Source organism: Leucoraja erinacea, chromosome 17 (genome assembly GCF_028641065.1).
Source record: "Leucoraja erinacea ecotype New England chromosome 17, Leri_hhj_1, whole genome shotgun sequence".
NCBI lineage: Eukaryota > Metazoa > Chordata > Chondrichthyes > Rajiformes > Rajidae > Leucoraja > Leucoraja erinaceus.
In genome coordinates, this window is record NC_073393.1 from 20,169,486 (window position 1) to 20,192,161 (window position 22,676).

General features: G+C 46.7%; 2 protein-coding genes and 1 long non-coding RNA gene across 3 annotated transcripts in view; 1 reads left to right on the forward strand and 2 right to left on the reverse strand.

The window, feature by feature from the left end:
* dnaaf1 (dynein axonemal assembly factor 1) overlaps positions 1–347 on the reverse strand; it is a 36,784-nt gene extending 36,437 nt beyond the window's left edge. Inside the window, exon 1 of the mRNA XM_055648757.1 lies at positions 4–347. The gene's annotated coding sequence lies outside the window, so the exon portion shown is untranslated. The remainder of the gene's footprint in view (positions 1–3) is intronic.
* A 3,479-nt stretch (positions 348–3,826) lies between these two features.
* Positions 3,827–8,936, reverse strand: LOC129705261 (uncharacterized). Its single transcript, XR_008724869.1, has 2 exons — positions 8,058–8,936; positions 3,827–4,917 (listed from the first exon to the last, which is right to left on the reverse strand). It is a non-coding gene; the product is annotated as an uncharacterized LOC129705261 (long non-coding RNA).
* A 122-nt stretch (positions 8,937–9,058) lies between these two features.
* On the forward strand, positions 9,059–18,864 carry LOC129705260 (glutathione S-transferase A-like). The gene is made up of 6 exons (XM_055648759.1): positions 9,059–9,411; positions 9,528–9,593; positions 11,402–11,507; positions 15,350–15,468; positions 17,781–17,869; positions 18,408–18,864. The coding sequence occupies exons 1-6, from the start codon at positions 9,244–9,246 to the stop codon at positions 18,538–18,540; spliced, it is 681 nt and encodes a 226-aa protein (XP_055504734.1). The 5' UTR covers positions 9,059–9,243; the 3' UTR covers positions 18,541–18,864.
* The last annotated feature ends 3,812 nt before the right edge of the window (positions 18,865–22,676 follow it).

Below are 22,676 nucleotides of genomic sequence, written 5' to 3' on the forward strand. Positions count from 1 at the left end.
TACCTGAAATTGGAGAAGTCGATGTTCATACCGCTGGGGTGTAAACTACCCAAATGAAATATGAGGTGCTGCTCCTCCAATTTACGGTGGGACTCACTCTAGCCATGGAGGAGGCCTGGGACAGAAAGTTCGGATTTGGAATTGGAGGGGGAGTTGAAGTGCTGAACCACCGGGAGATCAGGTTGGTTATTGCGAACTGAGCTCGTTTTCTTTCCTCTGGTTCTGGAGGGCGTCATGTAGCGACAACTAGTGGCGAAGCTGTGTATTCAGAACCCTTGTCATTGGTCGGGACTGTTACGTGACCAGGGGTTCGTTCGCGGGCTTTTCAATATGTTCAGTAGCTAGTGTTTAAGAGGGAACTGCAGATGCTGGAGAATCGAAGGTTACACAGAAAAGCTGGAGAAACTCAGCGGGTGTCAGCAGCATCATCATGGAGCGAAGGAAATAGGCAACGTTGATCGGGCCGAAACCCTTCTTCAGACTGATCAGGGGTGGGGGGGGGTGGGGACTTGGGAAAAGGAGGAGTACCGGATTTAGGGTTTGGAGGAGACAGCAGGGGAGCTGAGGAAGGGGAGACAGCAAGGACTAACAGAATTGGGAGAAGTCGATGTTCATGCCCCCGGGGTGCAGACTCCCCAAACGGAATATGAGGGGCTGTTCCTCCAATTTCCGGTGCTGCTCGCTGTGGCCATGGAGGAGACCTAGGGCAGAGAGGTCGGAGACGGAGTGGGAGGGGGAGTTGAAGTGCTGAGCCACCGGGAGGTCAGCTAGGTTATTGCGGACCGAGCGGAGGTGTTCGGCGAAACGATCGCCCAACCTCCGCTTGGTCTCACCGATATAGATCTGCTGACATCTAGAGCAGCGGACGCAATAGATGAGGTTGGAAGAGATGCAGGTAAACCTCTGTCGCACCTGGAACGATTGCTTGGGTCCCTGAACGGAGTTGAGGGGGGGGAAAGTAAAGGGACAAGTCATCTCCTGCGGCCGCAAGGGAAAGTGCCCGGGGAGGGGGTGAACCGAGAGGGAAGGGAAGAATTGACAAGGGAGTTATGGAGGGAGCGGTCTTTGCGGAAGGCAGATATGGGGGGAGATGGGAAGATGTGCTAGTAGTGGGGTCACGTTGGAGGTGGCGAAACTGACGGAGGATTATTTTTTGTATGTGATGGCTGGTGGGGTGAAAGGTGAGGACTAGGGGGACTCGGCCCTTGTTGCGAGTGCGGGGATGGGGAGAGAGAGCAGTGTTGCGGGGTATGGAAGAGACCCTGGTGCGAGCCTCATTTATGGTGGAGGAGGGGAACCCCCGTTCCCTGAATAGTGAGGACATTTCAGATGTTCAGTAGCTAGTGCTGCTCACGGCAATAGGAGCTTAGATCGTTTATTCCTGACCAAGTACACGTGCAGTTTGAGTGTTGTTTCACTAATAAAGAACATTTTGCTCTACCTGCTTAGTCTCACTACAATAGTAAGATTACCATACAGTAACTTGCATATCATGTGGACACAGTGACACAGCTGCAATTGTTACCTGCAGCAATCCAATTGAATCCTGCCCCTCGGTGCTGTGTGCATGATACCTTATGTTCTTCCTGTCATTGAGGTATTTCAGTTTCCTCTGACATCCCACAGATGTACAGAATGGTGGCTTAATCGGACGCTGTAAATTATCTCTACTGGAGATGATAGAATTGAAGAGAGGGCACAGAGAATATGTTGCAAAGCAAATTAGTTGGGAGTGTGATTTCTTTATGAACCGGCAATACTTGAAAGACCGAATGGCTTCCAATGTTAAAGGGAAATATGGAAAAGTGGACGCTGAACCCATCCTTTTGCAGCATGGAATTGTGCCTGAGTGCAGTCAGGGCACCCAGTCAAGAAGAGGTCAGAGAATGTTTCAAATGTATCCTCAGGTAAGCATAAAGAAATGCAGTCATCACCACGAGATTACAAATGACTATCATCTGGGACCATCCAGATGACCTAAATGTTTACTGATAGGATAAATAATTGAAACATCATCAATGGCAAATTCAGGGGAAGGAAGTCAGGCTTAACCCTCCAAACTAGTGTTATCTGTCCATCTATCTTCTATCTACACATAATCAATCTTCTATCTATCTATATATCTAACTACTTTTATTTATATTATATATATTATTTTATATTATATATTTTATTGTTACATAACAAAAACTCTGATCTTATGCTCTTTCAGTTTGCTCGGTTTTTCTACTTCAGTAAAAATGGTACACGACAGCACTATGATTTTTCGTCAGCTCACCCACCGTTCTCCTGTGTTGTGAGTGCAACAAGTTTGGTTCCGATTGGTAATATATTGTAAAACTTAGCAAGGTTTAAATATCGTTAAAAAATGCGCGTGCGCAGATCGATCTCCTCTCCTGCCAGTCAGCGTTGCGCGGATTGGTCTCTTCTCCTGTCACTCCCTGGAACAGTCTGCCCCTTCCTGCGTTATCGAGTTTTTACTGAAGCTGAGGGACGCTGCAGGTGGTCGGTGGAGGTCTCCAACCAGACATCATTTTCGGACGAACCGGAAGCAGCCCGGCATTGGAGATGTCGCCAAACGGAGAGTCTGATCCCGGTGGAGGAGAGCTTCTAGCGCCCACGGTGAGTCCCAACACACTGCCATCGCAACGCCCTGTAGCTCCAGCCTTTCCCCTCTGGTCCCCTTTGCTGGCTTCTGTCCCCCTCCCCTGTGATACCCCCCTCTCCCCCATGGTTCTTCCCCCATCTTTTCTCTGAGCTCTGCCCGCACGCCGGCTCTGCTGGTGCTTCCGGGCTCTGCCTGCTCTAAGGTCGCCGATGGCAGATGCTCCTCCAGGGTACGCAATAAGGGAGAGGAGCGGCAACCTTGAGATCCTGGGGAGGTGATCTGAGGCCTGCTCTAAGGTCGCCGATGGCTGATGCTTCTCCAGGGCATGCAATAAGGGAGAGGAGCGGCAACCTCGAGATCCTGGGGAGGTGAGGAGGGATAGTGTGAGGGATAGGAGGGGGGTAGGGAAGGGAGAGGAGTTATGGAGAGCGAGTGACTGAGGGTAGGGGAAAGGAGGGAGAGGGATTGGGGAGGGGAGGAGGAGATGGGAAAGAAGAGGGAGGATGGAGAGGAGGCGGAGTGTGCTTGGGATGAGGGGAAATGAGCTGTGCCTGTGCAGTTGGGGGTTATGGGTGAGTGGTGGAATATTGTGTTGGTGAACCAAACCTCCTCTGTGACCGCGACCCAACAGGTCCCACTTATTCTAGTACACAACTATAGCTTGCATTCTTGAATAGGCCTCCCAGTGCTCCCTGAACCAGGGATAACGCGTCCCTCCAGAAACAATCTCCCTGTATAGCAGGAAATGCCAAATAATGAATAGTTGTAATTGGAGCACCATTTGCAGGGATCAGAGAGTCAGCTAGGCATGGAGGATAATATTAACATTTTAAGATTTAGCTATTGGATGTGTCAGATATTGGCGACTGCATAAATCCAACACTTTTTTTTCCCAGTGCAACCGCAGCACTTCTGGTGCAATTAAGGCAAGTGAGACAAAATGTAATCTCTCAGATGGCCAGTGTTTGAGCTTATGGCACATAGAAATTGTTAGGTACAATGTTGTGGGTATCACAGAGATGTCACTGAAAGAGGATCCTTTGAGAGGCTGGTGAAGAAACACATCTGCGCCTTCCTCCCTCGGAACATGGACCGGTTGCAGTTCGCATACCGTCCGAACAGATCCACGGACGATGCGGTCTCCCAGGTCTTGCACACCGCTCTCTCCCATCTGTACAGCCAGAAGGGGGGCTTCGTGAGGATGCTGTTCATTCAATTCAATTCAATTGAACTTTAATGTCATCGCACAAATACAAGTATCAGTACAACAAAATGCAGTTTTGCGTCAGTCCGTAGTAGTTGTACATAAAGAAAAAAACAAAAAAAAATAGAAAGAGGGAAGATACAGAATAATCAGGAAATACAGAATAATTAAACAAAGGGGGCGGAGGGACCAGAGAAAATCTATCGTCGGGACTCCGAGTTCAGCAGTGTGATTGTGTTGTTATAGAAGCTTTTCCTCGTTCTACTAGTACGTGACCTGAGGCTCCTGCACCGCCTCCCTGATGGGAGGAGGGCAAACAGTCCATGGTTGGGGTGTGAGGGGTCCTTGATGATCTTCCCAGCCCGTCTCAGACACCGTTTTCGGTGGAGGGCATCCATGGCAGGGAGCAGGGCACCGATGATGTGCTGTTCAGCCTTCAACACGATAGTCTCCACCAGACTGGCCGGGAAGCTAATGGAATTGGGGCTCAACACCTCCCTGTGTGCCTGGGTCCTGGACTTTCTCACCGCCAGGCCCCAGGTAGTCAAGATGGGAGGGAATACATCGAAGTCCCTCACCCTGAGCACAGGATCGCCCCAGGGTTGCGTCCTTAGCCCTCTATTGTACTCCCTGTACACACATGACCGTGTGGCTAGGTTCAGCTCCAACTCAATAATTAAGTTTGCTGATGATACTGTGGTGGTGGGCCTGATCTCAGACAACGACGAGAAGGACTACTGGGAGGAGGTGGCTGATCTAGCACTCTGGTGCCAGGATAACAGCCTCCTCTTGAACATCAAAAAAACAAAGGAGCTGATCATGGACTTTAGGAGGGCACATCATCCGAGGACGTACACTCCATTGAGGATAAATGGGGATCCTGTGGATAGGGTGAACCGTTTTAAATATCTGGGAGTCCACATCGCCGAGGATATGACATGGTCATCACACGCCTCAGCACTCGTGAGTAAGGCAAGGCAGCGCCTTTACCACCTCAGACAATTGAGGAAATTCAGAGTGTCTCCGAGGATCCTCCAGTGCTTCTTCGCAGCGGCGGTGGAAAGCATCTTGTCCGGGAACATTACCATCTGGTTTGGGAATTGCTCTGCCAAAATAAATTAAAAAAATAATTATTATATTTATAGAGCACTTTAAAAACAATCACAGTTGCAACAAAGTGCTGTACATCACTAATCATTGACAAAAAAGTTAATACACACCAATAATAACAATCAAAAGAAATAGTAGGAAAAGACATGTAAAATAAAGAAACATTAAAAATACCAAAAACAGAAGCAAAGTCTCAGGCATGGTCAAAAGCCAGGGAATAAAAATGTGTTTTAACACTGGATTTGAAGATGGACAGTGAGGGGGCCTGTCTGATGTGCAACGGCAGGGTGTTCCTGAGCGCTGGAGCAGCAACAGAGAAGGCTCTATCCCCTCTGAGCTTCCGATTAGACCTCGGTACCTCCAGGAGCAGCTGACCAGCTGACCTGAGGGACCGGGCAGGAGCGTATGGGTGGAGCAGCTCAGAGAGGTAAAGCGGGGCGAGCCCATTCAGAGATTTAAAAACAAATAACAGTATCTTAAAATGAACTCGAAAGTGCACCGGGAGCCAGTGGAGGGAGGCCAGAATTGGCGATATGTGCTCCCTCTTTCGAGTCCCAGTTAAAAGGCGAGCAGCAGCATTCTGAACCGACTGGAGACGAGCCAGTGAAGAACGAGCAACCACAATAGAGCGCGTTAGAGTAATCCAGCCTAGATGTAATAAAGGACAAGAAAGATCTGCAGATAGTAGTGCGTTCGGCTGAACGCACTATGGGAACTTCACTTGCCCCCCTGCAGGAACTATACATCAGGAGGTGCAACTCCAGAGCCAACAATATCATGAGAGACCTCTTCCACCTCTGCAACGGACTGTTCCAGCTGCTACGGTCTTGCAAACGCCTCCGTTGCCATGCGGTGAGAAGGGAGAGGTTGAGAAGGAGTTTCTTCCCAGAGGCCATTCGGTCTGTAAACGCCTATCTCACCAGGGACTAACTCTACTGAATGTTTTTCCTTCCATTATTTATTATGTAAAAGAATGTGTGTGTTATGATTGTGTTTATAGTTTGTTTGGTTGTTTGTCTTTTTGCACAAAAGTCCGCGAGCATTGCCACTTTCATTTCACTGCACATCTAGTATGTGTATATGACAAATAAACTTGACTTGACTTCATTTGGAGGTGGGAGCTGAATATCCAAAGAGCGGAAACTATAGGCCAGTTAATCTGACTACTGTGTTTGTTATGATTTTTGAGTCGATTATAAAGGATGAGGTTTCCGAATACTTCGAACCACATGATAAAGTAGGCCAAAGTCAGCATGGTTTTGTGAAGACGAGATCTTGCCTGATGAATCTTGGAATTATTGGAGGAAGAAATAGCAGGACAGAAAAAGAAGAGTCACCGGATGTTTTTACCCGGGATTTTAGAAAATCTTTGATACAGTGCTGCATGTGAGGCTGCTAAAGAGGATAAGAGCCCATAGTATTAGAAGGAAGATACTTGCATGGATAGACGGCTAAATGGCAGAAGGCAAGGAGTGCGAAGAAAGGGAGTTTCTGGTTGGTTGCTAGTGATTAGTAGTGTTCCGCAGTTAATCTTCTTGTATCTCAATTATTTGTATGATGGAATTGAAGGCTTTGTGTGCAAATGATACGAAGATAGGTAGAGGGGCAGGTAGTGTAGAGAAAGCAGGGGCTCTGTAGAAGGATTTGGACAGATTGGGAGAGTGGACAAAGAAGTGGCAAAAGTTCATTGGCCACTTTGTATGAAGTGGCATTGTGTGCGGTGATACACTTCATACCAGGTGTGTGAGTTGGGGGTTTTCAGAGGGCTAGTATGCAAATTGTGCGCCAAATGGATTCTTGGGCTGGCGTCTCAGTCAATCAAGCCTGTTGTGCTGGCAACTCGCTCACGGCTGGTGGGCTGGTAGTTGACTAATCCTTGAAATTCTATTTCAAGCAGGGTATAAGGCCACCAAATTCAAGTGCAGTTTCTTACCACTTCTAGCAGGGTGCAAGGCCACCAAATTCAAGTGCAGTTTCATACCATTTGAAGTAGGGTGCAAAGCCACTAAAGACAGCGAGTCGTGACCTCTCCCTCCTCCATCTTGCAGAGACTGAGCCACACCCACATTTCCGGGTTTCATACCCCCCCCCCCCCCCAAAGTAAGTAGTGTCTTTCAACTTCAAGCCAATGCACCCACACCCCCATTTGCAGTAAGTAATGCATTTTAACTTCAAGCCATTGCACCCAAGCCACCATCTGCAGTAAGTAGTGCCTTTCAACTTCATGCCACCATTTGCAGTAAGTGGTGTCTTTCAACTTCAAGCCACACCCAAGCCATCATTTGCAGTAAGTGGTGTCTTTCAACTTCAAGCCACACCCAAGCCATCATTTGCAGTAAGTGGTGTCTTTCAACTTCAAGCCACACCCAAGCCATCATTTGCAGTAAGTGGTGTCTTTCAACTTCAAGCCACATGCAAGCCATCATTTGCAGTAAGGAGTGTCTTTCAACCAAGCCAAAGCTCCCAAGCCACCATTCGCAGTAATAGTGCCTTTCAACTTCAAACCAAAGCTCCCAAGCCACCATTTGCAGTAAGTAGTGCTTTCAACTTCAAGCCAAAGCACTCAAGCCACCATTTGCAGTAAGTAGTGCCTGTCAACCTCATGCCACCATTTGCAGTAAGTAGTGCCTTTCAACTTCAAGCCAAAGCTCCCAAGCCACCATTTGCAGTAAATAGTGCCTTTCAATTTCAAGACACACCCAAGCCAACCAGGGGAGGGGGCGCGCTTTCTGGAGCGCTAGTGTGAACCATTTTAGAACCAATAGACACTTTTTTTGCAAGCTTTAGAACCAATAGACTTTTTTTGCAAACTTTAGAACCAATAGACATTTTTTGCCAGCTTTAGAACCAATAGACATTTTTTTGATAGCTTTAGAACCAATAGACACATTTTTTTGCTAGCTTTAGAACCAATAGACATATTTTTGCAAGCTTTAGAACCAATAGACATTGTTTGCAAGCTTTAGAACCAATAGAGCCACTTTTTTGCTAGCTTTAGAACCAATAGACATTTTTTGCAAGCTTTAGAACCAATAGACATTTTTTGCAAGCTTTAGAACCAATAGATTTTTTTTGCAAGCATTAGAACCAATAGACACATTCTGCAAGCATTTTAGAACCACTAAGGAAACTTACATTTGAGTAGACATGTGTTCAGTGTTAGTCACAGCTCAGAGAAACGTGACCCTCTGCCTTCCTCCATCTTGAAGAGTAAGTGAGGCACAATATTCCTGGTTTTATAGTCCCTCCCCTCTGCCACCAGCGGGGGCAGCAGAGAGAATGGGGAATTTTGTAAAAACATTAATATCTCTGTCATTTTTAATCGACGGGGAAAATCCTCAGCACACATGCGGCGGAGGGGGGCTCTGAGCAAGGTGGCCAAAAATGACGGGCCTTAGGTGGCGGCGTTCTCTCAGAAATCGCAGCACAGATGGTGAAAACCGGTCAAGAACAGACTTTTAGTAATATATATATATATATATTAAGAAGATAGATGGATAGATACTGAGTTGTAATACTGAGCTGCATTTCGAGTGGGCAGATTTGGGCCACATATCTGAGAAATTATGTGCTGGCATTGGAGAGAGTCCAGAGGAGGTTTACGGGAATTGTCCAGGGGATAATTGGGTTACTTTTTGATGAACGTTTTACCATACTGGGCCTGTACTCACTGGAGTTCAAAAGAATGGGATGGGATCTTATTAAACTTACCGAATAGTGGAGAGCCTGGATAGAGTGGATGAGGAGATAATGTTTCTGCTAGTGGGAGAGTCTAGGACACAGCCTCAGATTAAAAGGATGTGTTTTTAGAAAGGAGATGAGGAAGAATTTATTTTGTCAGAGGGTGCGAATTTTTGAAATTCATTGCCAGACAGCTATGGAGGCCAAGTCAGTCGATATTTTTAAGGCAGAGATGAACAGGTTTTTGATTAGTCAGGGTGTCAAGAGTTGTGGGGACAAGGCAGGAGGATGGGGTTGGGAAGGAAAGATAGACAGATCAGCCACGGAATGGTGGTGTAGACTCTTTGGGCCGAAAACCGTAGTTGTAACTATCTTCTTCATCGCCAGGCGGGGGACGGAAGCGGAAGGTTGCGGGTTGTTGCAGTGGACGTCAAAGATCTTATAGTTATAGGATCTTTGGTGGACGTTATCAGACAGTTAAGATTTTATTCAATGGCAGACGGCTCGAGGAACTTCTGCCTTCTCCTGTAATCACCGGGACGTCACTGTCTTTTCCGATATTGCACCACAGGGTGAGGTCAGCTGACGGGCTCGGAATGACTTTGCAAAATTAATCGGCGTGCGTTGCAGAGTGTTGGAGATGGCGGATCGGACGATGCTGTTCTGGGGATCCGGCTCGCCACCCTGTTGGCGCCTGATGATAGCGCTGAAGGAGAAGCAGGTGCTCGACATCCCTCAGAAGCTGCTATCCTTCGACAAACAGGAGCACAAGTCGCCCGAAGTTCTGGCACTGAACCCCCGAGGAGAAGTAAGGACAATTGGAGTTTTAAACTGTTAGGCAACACCTCTCATGCAAAGTTGGGGAGACTGTCAGCGATTTGGGAGACAGTTCGGCCGCGAGTAACTGCTTTCGTTTTGTTTCAGCTCCCCACCTTTGTGCACAATGGCAACATCGTGAACGAGTCGATGGCGGCCTGCCTCTACCTGGAGGTGAGTGAATAGACACGGGCACACACACACACACACCGCCGTCCTCCCGCTAGATCCGGCACAGAGCGAGTAGTTCCCGGGCTCAGAGAAAATGGAGTGGAATCTCTAAAACGATTCCAAGTCTGTGCAAAGTTCGGGAGACATTTTGTTCAGTGGGCGGATCAAACGGGAGTGCCTCTCGAGAAGCACTGCCTTGTTACGTTAAGTGTCCTATTGCCCCAGGAAGGGGTGAGCAAGTCCCACCACCCGCTTGACCCGGATCGATGTGCACGCGGTCGGCCAGAGTCATCAAATCAAATTGATTCTCTATAGATAAAACAAATCCGAGTATAATTTTGATCTGCAGAAAATGACTAGCCAATATTTATTTCCGTTTTTAAAGCTTTAAATGTTTTAAAGCCTTTGACTAATGAGCGTTGAGTAAGCCGATTTTACAGATGAAGCAGTTCTGAAGTGCAGACCACTGCTGCGAACCACGAGGAGTTAGTATCGCTGCCCCGACAAAGTCCTTTTTACTGATTCGTTCGTCAGGGTGTACGTCAATGACTGGAAGTGTGGTAGATTGGGGTGGAGCAGCGGTAGCGTAGCTGCCTTTACAGCGCCAGGGACCTTTTCGATGCCTGTAGAGTGGGTTTCCTCCCACATTCCAGTGACGTGTAGACTTGTAGGTTAATTGGCTTCTAAAAATTGCTCCTGGTGTGTAAAACAGATCTAGTGTATAGGTGATCCCTGATCGGTGGGGACTTGGAGACCCTTGCACATTATCTCTAAACTAAATCACATGAGTGCACATGGACTACACTCCGTGAAAGGATTGTTGGATTGAATTACATTTATTTCAATGCAAGAGATGAGTAGGGTGTATGAACTCGGTGAGTGTATAGTTATGTGGGATTGGGATGTTTTAGCTGCAATGTATAGTTTGCTAGGGACAGTGCTACGAGAGGCAAGTACCATTTATTAACCAAAAAAAACATTTAAAAGGCATTTGAACATGAACATGAATATGAAAGATTTAGAAGGGTATGGGCCAAACGTGGGCACATGGAACTAGTGTAGATGGGACATCTTGGTTGGCATGGGCATGTTAGGCTGGATGCCCTTTTTCCATGCTGTATGATTCCATGATACATCCATAGCATTTGGTGCTCCCAGTGTGGCCTCCTTGAGATCGGCCAGTCAAAGTGTAGACTAAGCGGCCATTTCGCCAAACACTTGGGCTCTGTCCACCAAGGTCTGGTGAATCCCTGTTCGCTCCCCATTTTAACACTCCTTCCCGTGCCATACTGACCTTTATGTCCTGGACCACCTCCATTGCCAGAATAAGGCAACGTGCAACCTGGAGGAACACCACCTCGTGTTACGCTTGGGTACATCCAACGGCATAAACATTTCTCTCATCCCTGTCCCCTTCCACCTATATGCTTTCTTCTAGCTTCACATTTCATGCCTCTTCTCTTTATTTCTGCCTTTTGTCTTTTCATCTCTGACTTGTCCAACCATACCAATCAAACCCCCGCCCCCCACCCCCCATCTGTATCCACCTATCACATGCCAGGCTTTGGCCTAGCCACACCTTTCTTCCAGCTTTCTCCCACCTTCTACAATCGGTCTAAAGAATGGTCCCGACCAAAACGTTACCCACCCATGTTCTCCAGAGATGCATGCTGACCCACTGGATCACTCCAGCACTTTGTATCTTTTCTTTGTAAACTGGCAGCTGCAGTTCCTTGTGTTGAAATTGTTTGCAATTATCTCCGGTATGTTGCTAATGTTTCCCTGGGATGTGTTTCTTCATTGCTTTGCAGAATCAATTCAAGTCCCAAGGCAACCAACTGATTCCAGATGGCCCCGCAGAGCAGTCTCTGGTTTACCAGCGGATGTTTGAAGTGGTAACTCTGCACCAAAAAATGGGTGAGCTTCTGACCAAGCTGTTGTGTTCAGCCTGTGGATGGTTGGGGCTGTCACGGGGTAATGAGTGGGATGGAGGTGGTTGCTTCCGATCACAGCTGGGGCAAGTGTCAACACAGAGAGTCCACCCAGTCCTCGCCAGGAGACCCCACATGGGCGCCCCTAGGCAACTACAAATGGGCACTGGCCAACTAACCAGTGGGGCCCTGATTAAGTACTGGAGGGGGTGGGAGGAAGGTTGCCAGCCTGAATACCAGATAACTCCAGTACTGGTTTGAAAACAACCTGAAAATCCATGTTAATTAATCAAAAACTGGAAATTCAACCACTAAATGCAGATTATCAGTAGAAATACATTGCTGAAAAGAACTGCTGATGGATGCTGAGAGCACAGATAGCAAGGCACCTTGCTGACAGACATGACACGCAGTTTCTTTATCACTGTTCAGGACATCTGCTGCCCAAGCATCCAAGGCTTACCCAACAGAGCCAAGTTGAATAATCCAGAAATCTGAGGTCAAATTCACCATGGCAGCTGTAGAATTTCAATTTGATCGATAATCTGGTATTTAGGAAAGCAACTCGTCATGGTAATGATGCCCATAAACAACTGCTATTAATCATAAAACCCATCTGGTTCACTGGCATCCTTCAGGGGAGGAAACGTCATCTGTACCTGCACCGTCCAGCATGTGACAACAGACCCCCCCAATGTGGTGCAATTGACTGTTAAATATCCTCCAAAAGCCATGGTTGAAATATGGGCTGATAAGTGTCGCTTGAGAGGGACCTGGAGAATTCTTGCCCACATTTTAATTACATTAGGGTTCTACACCATCCTGTGGCTCGTACATGACGATGGACAAAGCCATGAATTTAAGCAAATGGCCCATCACAGACTCCTCTCCGTGCAGACTGCCATCTACGAGGGTGCATTATTGACCTAACACTTTTCCCAATCTTTTTCACTGCAATATTGCACTTCATTCCGAATGAACTTCCTGTTGGTGGCAATAATCTAATTCAACTTCAACTTCCATTGCTCCCACTCCACATCTAAATTCTCATTCAAGTTCGGTCATCAAATTGTGGAGTATAGGTTATGCCTATATAGCATGCACTTCATGCCAAATTTCAAGTGGTTATTGTCTGATTTAGAAGCAAAGGGGAATGGGCTTTGCACTCAACACCTGCAAGACCAGTGTCCTCTCTCAACCTGCCTTTGCAAACCACGACAATGAAGGTTCATGATACGACTCTGGAAAACACAGCATCTAGAATAGTACAGCACAGAATGGGCCTTTGATTGTGCTGAACATGATGCCAAGACAAACAGTTACCTGCCTGCCTGCCTGCACATGATCCCTATCCCTCCATTCCCTGCATATACATGTGCCTAAATAAGAACCTCTTAATCTCCACCATCGTATCTGGTTTCACCACGATCCCTGGCAGCATGTTCCAGGCACCCACCATCATCAGTATAAAAACAATACTTGTTCCACTTTGGCCCACTCACCTTAAAACAATGCCTTCTCGTATTTGATATTTCCATCCTGGGAGTAAAGGTGCTGACTGTCTACCCTATCTTTACCTCTCATAATCTATATAATTAGATCAGCTCTCAACTCTTCCTCAGCTGTCTGTCCTCAACTCTTCTTCTGTCCCAGCTTCCATAAGCTTCAATTCATCCATCTTTTAAATATTAATCTATCTCTTCGTGAAACTGATCGACTGATCCGGCGGCCACCTCCCTCTGGGGCAGAGAGTTCTGCAGATTTGTTACCTTCTGAGACAAGTTTCAAATGACCGACCTCTTTTGTCACCTTGTCCCCTTGTTTGTGGCACACCCACAAGTGAAAACATCTCTAGAGAATGTGTTGTGTACCATCTATACGTTCCTCTATTTTGGGCCTACTTCATGGCAAAGGCAATCATTGAGAATTAAATTCAGCACCCCCATTCAGTGTCCCATTACATCCAATCACACCTGTTGCATACATTTTTTTTTTAGAGATATATTGCAGAAACAGGCCCTTCAGCCCACCAAATCCACGCCGACCACCCCATACACTAGCACTATCAATAGACAATAGGTGCAGGAGTAGGCCATTTGGCCATTCGAGCCAGCACTACCATTCAATATAATCATGGCTGATCATCCACAATCAGTACCCCGTTCCTGCCTTCTCGCCATATCCCCTGACTCTGCTATCTTTAAGAGCTCTCTCTAACTCTTTCTTGAAATCATCCAGAGAATTGGCCTCTACTGCCTTCTGAGGCAGAGAATTCCACAGATTCACAACTCTCTGGGTGAAAAAGTTTTTCCTCATCTCAGTTCCAAAAGGCCTATCCCTTATTCTTAAACTGTGGCCCCTGGTTCTGGATTCCCTTAACATAGGAAACATGTAACCTGCCTCTAGCGTGTCCAATCCCTTAATAATCTTATATGTTTCAATAAGATCCACTCTCATCCTTCTAAATTCCAGAGTATACAAGCCCAGCCGCTCTATTCTAGAAACATAGAAACATAGAAAATAGGTGCAGGAGTAGGCCATTCGGCCCTTCGAGCCTGCACCGCCATTCAATATGATCATGGCTGATCATCCAACTCCGTATCCTGTACCTGCCTTCCCTCCATACCCCCTGATCCCTTTAGCCACAAGGGCCACATCTAACTCCCTCTTAAATATAGCCAACGAACTGGTCTCAACTACCTTTTGCGGCAGAGAATTCCAGAGATTCACCACTCTCTGTGTGAAAAATGTTTTCCACATCTTGGTCCTAAAAGATTTCCCCCTTATCCTTAAACTGTAACCCCTTGTTCTGGACTTCCCCAACATCGGAAACAATCTTCCTGCATCTAGCCTGTCCAACCCCTTAAAAATTGTATACGTTTCTATAAGATCCCCCCTCAATCTTCTAAATTCTAGCGAGTACAAACCGAGTCTATCCAGTCGTTCTTCATATGAAAGTCCTGACATCCCAGTCTGGTGGACCTTCTCTGTACTCCCTCTATGGCAAGAATGTCTTTCCTCAGATTAGGAGACCAAAACTGTACGCAATGCTCCAGGTGTGGTCTCACCAAGACCCTGTACAACTGCAGTAGAACCTGCCTGCTCTTATACTCAAATCCTTTATCAACATATGACAGTCTCGCCATCCCTGGTATTAACCTTGTGAACCTACGCTGCACTCCCTCAATAGCAAGAATGTTCTTTCCCAGGGACAATTTACAATTTTACTGAAAACAATTAACTTACAAGCCTGAACATCTTTGGAGTGTGTGAGGAAACCAGAGCACCCCACCCAGTCACAGGGAAAGAGTAGAGACAGCATCCATAGTCGGGATTAAACCTGGGTCTTTGGCGCTGTAAGGCAGCAACTCTACCACTGCGCTACCCTATTACAGATGAAAGTCTAAAGATGAAGACCTCAAACCTGGTGCAGTTCATTGTCTACTGGGCAAGATGATTCCCTGTACTCAACTTTTGTTAAGACCTCTTAGAGCAGCAACCTCAAGGAACTTGAGTGATACCACCCATATCGTCCCCACAAATTCCACCACACGCATTTGATGGGAGTATAAATCAACAACAGTCCTTTTCCAGTTAGTCCCTGGTGATGCCTATCCTGCACTGGTGGACAGGTCACATCGACGTGGAGATTCCATTCCAGAAGAGGATCTATTGTGTTAATGTGTGATATGATTTGATGCATAACATTCAGAATAAGCATTCACTTTCTCTACACTCCTGCTATGCCAGTGGAAAATTGAGGGAGACCTCTCAACGCTGTTCCTGAGGGCAAGAGTCATTCTAACCTTTCTGTCCTTGCAACCACAGCTGACTTCCTCTTCTACAGTTGGAGGGTTCCAGAACCTGAGCGACATGACACAGCGCTGGCAAGGAACAAGTCTATGCTGAGTTCAGAGTTTAAACTCTGGGAAGGATATCTGTGGAAGGTATGTCCCTTTATGTGAAGACTGCGAGCAGTTTAGATAAGTTGATCTGCAGTTGCATGAGCCATGGTTAAGTTGCTGCTGGAAATATATAAATTAGGAGATGGCCCGGACCTTTCAACCCTTTGTCCCTGCTCTGATTTTTTATATGGTCTTGGCCGATCTTTCATCATGTACCATATTCATACTTTCTCCCCATTCAGGAACTTGTTTATCCCCTCTGGCAGAGAGATCAAATGATTCACTTCAAGAGGTCTGCTTCAACCACAAACCCCCGGCAGCACGTTCCAGACCCTCACCACCCTCTGTACATGTAAAACAACATCTTGTCCCATGCATCTCCTTTAAGCTCCGGCCCTCACACTTTAAAGCTATTCCCTCTCGAATATGATTTTTTCCATCCTGGGAAAAAGATTCTGACTGGCCACACTAGCTATGCCTCTCATAATTTTATACATGTCTATCAAGTCTCCCCTCAACCCCCAGCACTCCAAAGAAAACAATCCAAGTCTGTCCAACCTCTCCCTGTAGCTAATACTCCCTAAACCAGGCATAATTCTGGTAAGGCAGCATCCCTGGCGAAAAGGAATAGATGACATTTTGAATTGAGACCCTTTTTCAGACTGAGTCAGGGAAGAAGTCCTTCTTCCCCCTCTTCCCACTCTCTTGATTCTGTCTGAAGAAGGGTGTCAACTCAAAATGTCACCTATTTCTTCAGAGATGCTGCCTGACACACTGAGTTGCTCCATCTTTTTCTGTCCATATTTGATGTTCCTTCCTACACGTAATTCTGGTAAACCTCCTCTGCACCCTTTCCAAAGCCCCCCTGTAATGGGGCAACCAGAACTGCATGCAGTACTCCAAAAATGACCTAACCGAAGTCTTATAAAGCTGCATCCTTGCTCTTGTACTTTATACCCCCTGATTGTATCATTTCTCTTTACTATGTTGGGCTTTTAGTGATTCATGTACAAGAACACCAACTCTCTTTGTATATCAACTCATCCCTATTTCTATTCTGCTTCTGCTTTCCCCTGTTCCTGACAAAGTGGTGAACCTCGTAGAGTCATACTTATCTATATTATGTTGTGCCTCAGTTGCATTGAATCCACTTTACATGCTCTTCATTGTTCCTAATCTATGTTGCATGGAAACAGATCCCTTGCCGATTAACATGTCCCATTTGTCTGCATATGGACGATATATCTCTAAAATATTCCTCTCCATTTACCTGTCCAAGTGTCTCTTAAATGCTGTTCGTGTACTTGCCTCGGCAACTTCCTCTGGCAGCTTATTGCATTGCGAAGGCAGGTACAGGATACTGAGTTGGATGATCAGCCATGATCATATTGAATGGCGGTGCAGGCTCGAAGGGCCGAATGGCCTACTCCTGCACCTATTTTCTATGTTTTCTATGTCTATGTTTCTATATTCACCTACTTTGACAACATTGTAGCACTGCTTTATGATGAATAGTGAAGGCTAATTACTGACTGCTGTGATGCGCAACTAGTCACTGCCCACCATCCTGCAAAAGACCCATTTATTTCAAAATCAAAACTGTCCTGTGAACTAATTTTCAATCTGTGGCATTGGATGACCTATAAATCTATGTGATGTGATGTTACACACTAACCTTGCATGTAGGCCAAGATGTGGATGTTTCTAGGTTAATTGCCTTTAATAAAAATTGTAAATTGTCCCTAGCCTGTAAGATAGTGCTAGTGAACGGGAATCGCTGGTCGGCACAGACTCGGCTGGCTGAATGACCCATTTCCACGCTGTATCTCCAAACTAAATTAAACAAATATGGAACAATACAGCATGGGAACAGGCCCTTCGATCCACAGTGTTAGTGCCGAACATGATGCCAAGACCAACTGTTTTCCGTGTGCACATACCTCCTTGCATACCTGTATGCCTATCCAAACGTTTCTTGAAAGCCACGGCCATGTAGGGTGAATGCACAGAGTCTTTTACCAAGGGTAGGAGAATCAAAAACAAGAGGACAGGTGTCTAAGGTGAGAGGGGCAAGTTTTACTACAAACCTGAAGGGCACCTATTTTCACTCAGAGAATGGTGCATGGAATGAATTGCCAGAGGAGGTAATTGAGGCAGACACTATAATAGCATTTAAAACACATTTGGACAGGTGCATGAATAGGAAATGTTTAGATACAGTAGATGTGGTCCAAATGCAGGCAAGTGGGACAAACTAACATCTTGGTCAGCATGGACGAAGGGCCTGTTCCTGTCAAAGATTATTCTATAATTGCATAAGTGTGTGCTTTAACCATACTTTTTCTTCCCGTCAGATGGGACCAAAGTCATACATAGCTGGAAAAAACTTCACTATGGCTGACGTCATGTTGTTTCCACATCTGGCCTTCTGCGTCCGATTTGGGTGAGTTACTGATCGTCTCGCTGTAGTCTGTTAATTGGATTCAAGAACGGTGAAACACAACCCTTGGGTGATGATGGGCTTTGAACTGAGATTATGTGTCCAGCCAGCAGAGCACACATCCTGGACTATCTTCAGTTTCCATATTTCCTTACAACATAGGAGGCCATTCAGCCCATTAAGCATTAACTATGGCGATAGATGTGGCCCGTCATCATGGGTCCTGGCCCCTATGCAATAACGGTTGCTGACCCCTGGACTGAACCAAACCCTTGATCCTGTCCCGACAGCTTTTTTTCAAAGTGGGGGTGTGTCTTCATTGCCGGGAAATTCAGTAAATGCCAGTTGTTCCAACACCTAGTTCCCCCAGGCTGGTCCTCGAGATGGCTTTTGTTAGTTACTTCCCTGTTGGAACCAAACATCCATATGAATTTGCAGCACAGAGGAATTTAAGTGACTAAACATCTCGTTGTGTATGTATGAAAATTTAAATATTCCTGACTGAAAAATTCAACCATGCATCTTTTATTGTTGATTTCAGACTCTCTCAGAAAAGGTACCCACATCTGCTGGATTACTACAACCGAGTGAAGGAACGCCCCAGCATACAGGCCACTTGGCCCCCACACTGGAAGGAGAGCCCTCTACCCATTGACTCCCTGAAGGAGGTCTAAGGTCCCTGTTCTCACTAGGCATGTTCTCTGTCTCTGTCAACATGCACAGGCACATTCCATGCAGGTTGTCATTGAGCCTGCAGTCAGTATTTTGTCAAGAAACTAGACCAAGTGCAGACCCGTTGGGTCTGTTCCCCCAAACTGCGGTTGTGGGGTGGGGTGGGGGGGCATGCAGCGTCACCCACTAACTACGTTCTCTCGGAAATTGCAGCACAGATCGCCAAAACCGGTCAAGAACAGAGTTTTAGTAATATAGATGTGCTGGCATTTTCTAGGCAGTGGCTGATTTTAAACCTTTGAATAAATTCTCTTAGATTTATTAAAGTGGCTGGATAAATGAGTGTTCATTATTAACACATAGTCAGACAAGAAGCTGCTTCAACGGTTTAGTACTGAATCAAGATGTAACCAGTCTTTGAACATTTGGGTATTTCTCTGCTCATTGAGCTTCTTTCACGGGGATTTCAAGGAACTGTGTGTACTGGCCTTTTCTATTTTCCAATCCTATAGTTGAATCCTGGTCATCTCATATAAACACCCTTCAGGAACTTTAAAAATATTCCTCTGATAATGAACCAGGGGGTAACTAATTGCTCTTTTACCCGGTGATTATAGGCAATTTCTAAACACCTCTGCTTAGAGATAGTCTGGGCTTTCACCGTCAGTAGTACCCACTGCCTGCTGCTCTCATTCTGTTCTCTCACAGTCTGGAGCACAATTGATACATGTTAATTAAGATAAACAGGTTATTGAATGTTTTTACGTTATCCTTGAAGTGTGAAAACGCACACCTCCAGATTCAAGGATAGCTTCTTCCCATCAGGCAACTGAACAACTCTTATCAACAATTAGAGAGTGATCCTGAGCCACTATTCACCTGGAGATCTTTAGACTATCTTTAATCTGACTTTACTGGACTTTATCTTACACTAATTATTCCCTTGATCATTTATGTTTACTCTGGATCGCTCAATTGTAATCATGTATTGTCTTTCCGCTGACTGGTTGGCACGCAAGACTTTTACCTGGTATATATGACAAAACTAAACTTCAAACTTTATTAGTAAAAACATCATAAATTGTACAAGGATAAGAGAATTGAAGAATGCAGATGGTGCCACATTCGCAACACTTGGGAGTTTGTAGAAGGCTTTGTGATTGATCCTTGATGTACAGCTGTAACATTTCACCTGAGGAACCATGGCTTGATCACTATAGCAAGGACATGGGCAGGAGTATAGTCATGCAGAACGGAAACAGGTCCTTCAGTCCAACTTGTCAATGCTGACCAACAAGCTCCATCTAAGTTGTCCCATTTGCCTGTGATTAGCCCACATCCCTCTAAACCTTTCCTATCCAAGTGTCTTTAAAATGCCTTACATACCTCCTCTTGCAGATTGATCCACGAACCCAGTTATTGTATTTATTTAAGGCAGAGGTAGATTCATAATAGGTGATGATAACAAGGAGAATGGCAAAAATGCTGGAAGATGCACTTGAAGAAAGTCAAATCAGTCATGATCCCATGGAACGGCAGGGCAGGCTTGAGGGGTGAATGGCATCCTGCTGGTCCTACCAAGTAATGGTTTAACTTGCCGAAGTGGCTGAGTCATTATGTCATCAAATAAAAAAATCATTTGTTGTGATGTGTGACTATAAAGTTGGCATTGTCAGCACTCAGTGAAAATGATTGAGGTGATCTGCTAGATCCATTAAGATCTTTTTCATCTCTGGCCTTTGTCTAATCATCTGCCCATCAAAACACCCTCCAACCCCGAGCCTGCATTAACTTATTACTTGCCACGCTTGGTCGCGTCCCTCCTCTTCCACCTTTCTTTCAGAACCCCCCCCCCTTCTCTCAACATCTACAATAAGTCTGAAGAAGGGGATGCCCCTGTCCCACTTAGAAAACCTGAACGGAAACCTCTGGAGACTTTGAGCGCCACCCAAGGTTTCCGTGAGGTTCCCGGAGGTTTTTGTCCGTCTCCCTACTCTTGCCTCCGAGAAGCGGAGTGACCATGGCCCCTCACTACGGGACGAGAGAAGTGACCGAGGACCCAAACTCATCGGGGGCTCAGTGACCAAGGCCACTCTTTCGGGAAGCGCAGACAGTGACCTTCACTCGAGAGAGTGGAGTGACTGAAACCATCGCCGTAGAGCGAGCATGTGCGGAGTCCGGTGTGCAGGATGAAGGATCGTCCGAACTGTCACACTAGATCGTACACAGAGAGTTGGTAAATCAAATGCTCCACTGCCGCGGTCTCTAACACTTAGGGATGAAGTCTGTGCCTCGCTCTGTGTCTGACTGTAGATCCCCAGCCTTTGTGGTATTATTTGTGATGAAGATGCGCACCCTGCTGGCTCATTCCAGCTGCGTCTCTGCCTGAGGAGACGGAGATACAATTTAAATGGCACATGGTTTGAGTAGTTTGCCGCGTATCTTGTGGGGCTGCTCTCGTTGTACAGGTTTCGCTGCTACCTCAGCACTCGGGTCAAGAGGCAACATGGATACAGGAGCACCTTCTTCAATTGCTGCCGGACTTTGTTCTGCGTGACCACGTAGATGCAGGTATTGCTGCAGGTGCCCAGTAGCTGCAGCATGGGTCCCAGGTAGGCGACGAGATCGGGCAGGCGCTGCTTCACCAGGCGGTGTAAGATGTGGTTGATTGTCAGTCTCTCGTGGATCCTGTACACCGCGTGTGTCGTCCACAGCAGCACGAAGCTGGCCGAGATGCTAAAGAGCAGGATGACAGACTTCCTGCGATTCTCTAGCTCCGCGTCCGGTTGACTCTCGGCGCCGCCGTCTTTCCGCAGCCGCCGGCGGGCTCGACTGGCCAGCACGATACACCTGACGGTCAGCGCGTTGAAGAGCAGGATCAGCAGGAACGGCAGCAGAGGGGTGGTAATGTGATTCATCAGGTCGAACGCCTTCCACAGAGGCGAGGTGTAGTAACTGAGGTCCACTATGCAGAACAACGGGATCAGAAAGAAAAACAGGGGCTTGTAGCGAAAATACCACGGGATATTCTTCAAAATGCTGAGCGCGCACACGACTCCGAGAACGGCCGCCGCCGTCCTCACACGGCAGTACTTCGCCTTCAGCTCCCGGCAGCTGATCGCCACAAACCGGTCAAAGGTGAAGGCGACGGTGAACCAGACGGACAGGTCAGTTGCGGCGTGCGTGAGGCAGTCGATGAGGCCACACAGCCTGATGTGGAAGAAGAATATGTTGACTGTGTACAAGGGGACGATCTGCTGCAATATCACGTCCGTCAGCACCACGGACAGATCAGCCAACGCCATGGCCACCAGGTACCAGGTGATGCAGCGTGTGAGACCACACCGTCCCCGGGACAAGACCAGGATCACCAGCAGGTTAACTGTAACAAAACAATTGGCAGATATATCCCCCAACAAAGCAACGCAATGCAAACATGGTTTTCAGTTTAAAAAACCCCAGCAGCGCACACCACATTGTCCAACTAGAAAGTACTCCAAAATCCGGGCACAGACAGTGCGGGGGATCTGGGCAAAGCAAACATAGAGACCATGCCCAGATCCAGTGCGTGCAGCACCGATCACCCCTCATCCTCCTCTGCTCCATCGTAACCAAACCAACCCATCCCAACTCCCTACAAACTGAAATGCTCCAATCCAGGCAGGCATGGTGAAAAAGGAAAGCAATTAGAGGAACTCAACCGCAACATGTGTGTAGTGAAAGAGACCGTAAGCATTTCAGCTCGGGACCCTTCCTTTATGTTGGAGGCAGGACAGAGCTTCATCAACGGACAGGAGGGAGGATGATGAGGACTCATTTACAAAGAAATAGGCACTGAAGCGGAGGGCAATGTTAAAAGGAGCTTGACGTCATGGTGGGCTCGGAACTTATTGAGGTGCTGTTGCAGGGTGAAGGTGAAGCCAATGCATAGTCCTTAGTTCCTCCAACATCTTAGTAAATGTCCTCTGGACCTTCTTTAGTCCAATTAATATTTCCATTAGTTTGACGAACATTACTGCAGTGCAGTATCAGGCATGGCCCCTGTTATAGCGATATATAACGCTATAACATGACGCCCCAGCTCTTATATTCCCCGCAATGGCTAACGATTGCCAGCATTAAAATTGTCTTTTTCACG